This window comes from Lutra lutra, chromosome 4 (assembly GCF_902655055.1).
Source record: "Lutra lutra chromosome 4, mLutLut1.2, whole genome shotgun sequence".
Lineage (NCBI taxonomy): Eukaryota > Metazoa > Chordata > Mammalia > Carnivora > Mustelidae > Lutra > Lutra lutra.
In genome coordinates, this window is record NC_062281.1 from 125194527 (window position 1) to 125200526 (window position 6000).

The 6000-nt window shown below is 39.3% G+C and overlaps 1 protein-coding gene across 1 annotated transcript in view; it reads left to right on the forward strand.

Moving 5' to 3' along the window:
* The window catches only part of ZNHIT6 (zinc finger HIT-type containing 6), a 60384-nt gene extending 59457 nt beyond the window's left edge, over positions 1-927 (forward strand). The window contains exon 10 of the mRNA XM_047724382.1: positions 735-927. Coding sequence (XP_047580338.1) covers positions 735-775 — 41 coding nt within the window. The 3' untranslated portion in view covers positions 776-927. The remainder of the gene's footprint in view (positions 1-734) is intronic.
* Positions 928-6000: the final 5073 nt, after the last annotated feature.

Genomic DNA, 6000 nt, shown 5'->3' on the forward strand with positions numbered 1-6000 from the left:
GAAATAAATGGCTATAAGCTTATAGCAAAATAATCTGTATTTTAACGTTAATTTTCAGTGTTTTAATATATTATTTCCTTTTAGCTGCTCTATGGAATGAGATAGAGCTGTTACTCTGGTTGACTTGCATTCGTCTTGATTCAGCAAGCACTGGGAAGTTAGATTTAAGGAAGAAGGATCTAGTCTCTCTTCTTAAGGAGTTCTCAGTTTAGTAAGTGAATCATAGTCTTGCTTGCTCCAGTCAGGACAGCTCCTTTAAAGGAGCTCCATTTCTGCTCTAAGTTATCTTTCCTATGAAAGGAAGGAGATGGCGATTAGCTAGTCCTCTCTCAGCCCACATTCACTCAACATACACTGACCCTCAATTTTAAGTTTTAAAAAAAATGATGGAAAAATTTATTCCAAGCACACTTGGCCAGCCTATGTGATAATAGTGATCTTTTCAGTGGTACGATTATGGGATCATAACCACACTGTGAAGTGACCATTCCCAAGTCTTCCACAGAGTCAGGAAGGATGTTGCCTCACAAAATATAATTGCTACTCTCAGACATCCTTTCTTTATTGTGGCCAGATCTGTATATTCCTGCTGCCTGGAACATGACATGGTTTGTCTGTCCCCATGAGCAGTGCTGTTGGTATGCATCAGAAGGGAGGAGAGAAGAAGGAAAAACAGAACAAGCTAAACAGAAACAGTATAAACACTTGACTGTATGTTTACTTATTTTTTTCAGTGAAAAGTGAATCTCCCAAGAACATTGGCAATCAAAATTGAGCACTTCTTCTGGAGGAAGAAGGCGAAAATTCCCAGACCGTTGCAGAGGACTGACTATGCATTGACTAGCTCGGATGGCTGGGATACTGTCAGTGGGTGGTTGAGATTTTTTTTTTCTCTGAGAGTAATTAAACAATCTAAAAATTTTTTCAGGGGCGCCTGGGTGGCTCAGTGGGTTAAGCCACTGCCTTCGGCTCAGGTCATGATCTCAGGGTCCTGGGATCGAGTCCCACATCGGGCTCTCTGCTCAGCAAGAAGCCTGCTTCCCTCTCTCTCTCTCTCTGCCTTCCTCTCCGTCTACTTGTGATCTCTCTCTGTCAAATAAATAAATAAAATCTTTAAAAAAAAAAAAAAATTTTTTTTTTTTTTTTTTTCAAAAAAGGTGTATATTCTAGCCTGGTGGATTGACTTGTAAGGCCCTCCCTTATTCCTAGCACCTGACCAGCATAGTGCTTATTTTAGTTTGGCCCAGGGTTTTAATATGCTTGAGTCCATAGGCTGAAAACTTCTTTTGTATGTTAGTTTGATGCAGGACCAAACCCAAGGATCACCTGTGTCAGCCAACAAAGTTGGCAGTCTCGTTGGTAGAACCTCACTAAACATAGAAGCCATGTGACCCACCATGTAGCCACAGGAGGACTGACCCATCGTTGCCAATTCTTGTCTTTGGGATTTACTTGTAACTCACCCTCTTGAGAGACTGAGTGGGTCTTTTTAACTTGGGTAGCATCTAGTATAGTGTCACATGTAAAGGATAAATAAATACTATTAACTGCTAATTCTTATAATCAGTTCACAAAATCAGTGGCTTCTCATTGTTTGAACCCTCAGTGCTCACAAATTTGGCTCTCCTTGTTTGCACAACGAGCTGTCTTATTATGAATTCTGTGCCTTTCATCCCATTCCCATTTCACTCTCCTCATTACCACACAGGAGTGTTATGATGAGCAGTTTTATGCTGTTTTGAAACATCCAGCAGTAACTAAAGAAAGAAACAATTGGAACTCTTCAAAGTGTTACTGGAATGTATATGTGCATTTATATATATACATGGCTTAATTTATACCTTATGGGCGCTCTGTATACATTATGATCTCACATACTGAAATTAAAGTTTCCTAGTTTTATTGGAATTTATACAGTTATGAAATTGCAATATGGCTATAAAAGAGTAAAAGATTATTACATCTGTGTTGCATCTGTGTACTTAATGGTTAAGAAAACAATGATAAAATGGGACATTGGTGAATTCATTTTTAGTTTATAATTGGAATAAGTTTTAGACCAAAAGGAAGCCAGAGGCATTAATTAAAGAGGCTTGGGAGAAAATAGAAATATGAACTAATAATGAGAGAAACTTGTAGAGCACAAATACCTGTAATTTGGGGGTCAGAACTGGAGAAGCAAATCCAAAGACAATAATGCCACAAAGACCCTTAGTATAAAAGTAATAGTGGAACTGTGATTCATAGAAAACGAGGTCTTGCAATTTGAGAAATAGTTACACTTCTAAAACAACTTCAGTAATCTTCCTCATACATTGAAAGGTTTGTGTAGAATTAGGTTTTTCAGTATTTCTGGGGAGACAACTAAATGGGACTTCAAAGGATTCCTCTTTAATCTAAAAGTAAAATTTGTTTTCTTGAAACAGGCAAGAAATTGAATGAATCGAATCAAATGTGTCACAGAATTGTTAGTGGGAAAGTGGGATAAAGTACACGCCAGGGGCATATGACCTGGATATCAGGATGGAGAGCAATTTCCTGATAGTGAAATCTGTTATGACATAGTCTCATTTCCAAGAAAAGTATTGAGTTCCATGTCTTCTAGCATTTAAATTGAAAATTGGACAACCAAAGGATTTATCCTGTGCTTCCCCCTGCCCAGGAGGAAAACAAAAGGGGGAAGACATCTGCGTGATGCAGTGCATCTTTGCCATCCCTGTAGTCTAGAATTCTATTAGATTTTTCAATTATGGACTGTTCTTAGGAAAGAAATTTAGCATAGTTCCCTTAAATATAACTCTCAGCTCAGCTGATTAATATACGTATTTATTCCCATGGGATTTATAATAAACATGTTTTTAGTAAATAACTATGATAACGGCTTGGAGCGGGTGAAGTTGGTATAATTCACTGAGCCCTAGAAGTCTGTAGTAGTAAGACTTAATTTCTTTTTTTTGAGGCCCCTTTCCATTTGGATTCTTGACAAATTCGGATGAATAAACAAGCTCCCTGACCCATGTTAAGTTCAACATCCTGCATTTTGTTCACGAATCACATTTTAAAAGGAGGAAAGCTTCACCTGGCCTTCTTTATTTTTCAAACAATGATTTCAAAGGCAAGGTAGGCCTTTCATAATTGCTAATTATTATATATGGGATTAATAGCCATAAATTACAGTAAACAAAGCTTGCACCTGTTCATATTATAAATAGGAGTTAAAGAGAGTTAGCATAATAGATATTTAAGATTCCAAAGTTTACTTGAGCCAATTTGTTTCCCTGTAGCAAGTAGTGCGTTTCAGGTTTCACAGTGTATAATGAAATGTTAAACACATAACTCTAATGCCAACAATTTTCTTTTATACATTTGGTTTAAAATGGTTGACATACACAGTGCGTTATACCTGATTTCATATTAGTCGTTAAGTTTAAGTAAAGATACCTACTTTGCTTTTATTTAATTTATACTATTGGGTTAAAATTTATTTTCAAGTAGATATTACACATTTTTATTATTAACCAGTTGTTCTTTTATTGCAAGTAACAGCAACTCAACTCGGGCTTATATACAGGGAAGTCCAGGCATGATTTGGTCCAAACACCCTAGGAAGCCATCTTTCCATCTCTCATACTTAGCTCTGATCAGTGTTTTCCCTTTGTTGGTTTTCTCTTTCAGGCCAACTTTCTCTTTGGGGAAGGAGGCAGTGAGGAGAGAATGGTAGATGGCAGCCATTGACAGTGTCAGCTTATGTCATCATAACCAAAGCAGGGCAGCAAGTTATGTAAAATTTGGGAAAGAACCTTGATTTTGCCCATTCAATCACATTCCGTCCCTGAGCTGATCAGGAAGGGGAAATGATCAGAAAAAGGAAGAGGGTAGGGAACAGGAGAGGCAAGACGTTACTGAGAATACAAAACTAACAGATGTTCATTGCACCCTCTTTGAGTTTGGGTAGTAAGACTTTTCTGATTTAAAATAAGGAGTAAAATTCAAAACTAACCTGTAAATCCTCATTGGCTTTAACTAGAGGTTTTAATTCCTACTTGATGCCATTGCTGATTTGAGTTGCCATTATAGACTTTTTTAAAAAAATACTTTCCGTTGTGTTTGACATTTTGTCGCTGCTGGTTTTGTCACATGCACATAGCACCAGTCCATTGCCATCACAGATTTGGAAACTTCTAGTTTCATCAATACTTTGGAAATTTTGATATTGAAATGAGATTTGTACTAGAGGAAAATACTTTAAAAAAACAAACACTAGGGGCACCTGGGTGGCTCTGTGGGTTAAAGCCTCTTCCTTCAGCTCAGGTCATGATCCCAGGGTCCTGGGATCGAGCCCCGCATCGGGCTCTCTGCTTAGCAGGAAGCCTGCTTCCTCCTCCCTCTCTGCCTGCTTGTGATCTCTGTCTATCAAATAAATAAATAAAATCTTTAAAAAAAAAAAAATTCTCTCTCTACCTTTCCTCTGCTCTCTCTTTAAAACAAAACAAAACAAAACAAAACAAAAACACTACTGGGGACCTAGGTGGCTCAATCGTTGTGATCTTGGGGTCCTGGGTTTGAGCCCCACATCGGACTCCCTGCTCAGTGGGGAGCCTGCTTCTCCCCCTCCCTCTACCTCCCCTGCTTGTGCGTGCTGTCCATCTGTCTGCCTCTCTTTCTCTCTCTGGCAAATTAATTAGTAAAATCTTTCCCCAAAAATGAGTACTGCTTAAATAAAAGTTGGCCCTTAAATAAATTTGGGTGGATCTTACTTTGCTACGAAGTGTTTTCTTTCAACTTTGGTCAGTGAAAGCTATCTAAAATATGTGTACGTATGTTCTTTAAAATGAACTATAACATAAACGTTTCCCATACTGGAGTGTGGCCAACTGCGCTCATCTTGAACTTCATAACCGAATGCATCCTTTAACCTTTGATGAGCTACCACACAAATCTATTGCCGGTTTTCTTTTCTTGCTGAATAAAGTACTGAAACCCTTACCCATTATGACTTGGCCACCTCCCTCCCTTTGTCTCTCTCTGTGTCTTGCTCTCCCTTCCCTCTCCCCAACCCCCCCGCCACCTTCCTCTCCTTTCTTCCTTTTTCACCCTTTGCCTCAGTCATGAAACAACATAAAAGTTATTACAGGGACATTCTAGGTTTCTTCCCCCTTCCGTGCCTTCCTTTTCATTCACTGTCTCTCCATGAATGTACCCTACCTATTCTGTGAGACTTGGCTTGAGTGGTAGTAGTTGTGATCCCCGCATGTAGAAGTCGTAGTTATGTTCACACTGGATGTGTCTCCTGATTGTCTAATGCTAATGCCGTACTGGTTATTAAATATGTTTACTGTCATACTAATAATAAGAGTAAATAGCTAATATGTAGTAATAGCTTATAAAATACCAAGCACTATTCCAAGCACTTTATGTACTTGAAGCAACAGTTAAGATTTCTCACAGTGGTCCAGTGAAGTAGACATGACAGTAAAGCCTGGCAGTAACTGGGGTACAAAACAAAAATTCAGTAACATGAAACGGGTTTGCATTGTTGCAGGCTGAAAGATAGGACAGGCTGAGTTGGTACAACTAACTGTCCAGGAATTCCTAGCATCTAACTGTATTTTGGCACCACATGGTGGCAGATGGCCACCCAGGCTGAAATGTTGATGGGACAGTTCTGAGTCAGTCCTACATCCGACTCGTACTTCTAGGCTAACAGAGCGAGTCCAGCAATCTCCTAGGTAGTTGATGCCTGTTTCATCTTCCTTATCTGAGAGGAACCAACCCACCCCCGCCTCCCCACTTCCTGAGACAGCCTGTGTTTCTTTCCCCAGCTTCACTTCCCCTCTCCTATTCCTCACCTTCACCAAGAGTTAAGAATTTGAGCCCACCTGCCACTTGCGAACAGTGGCTAGATGGGGAATGGAAATGATCATGTTGGCAGCTTTACTGTCAGGATTTACCTTAAATCATGAAAAAGCTAAGCCTAGAGGCTAAAGTTGTTCTTAGGTC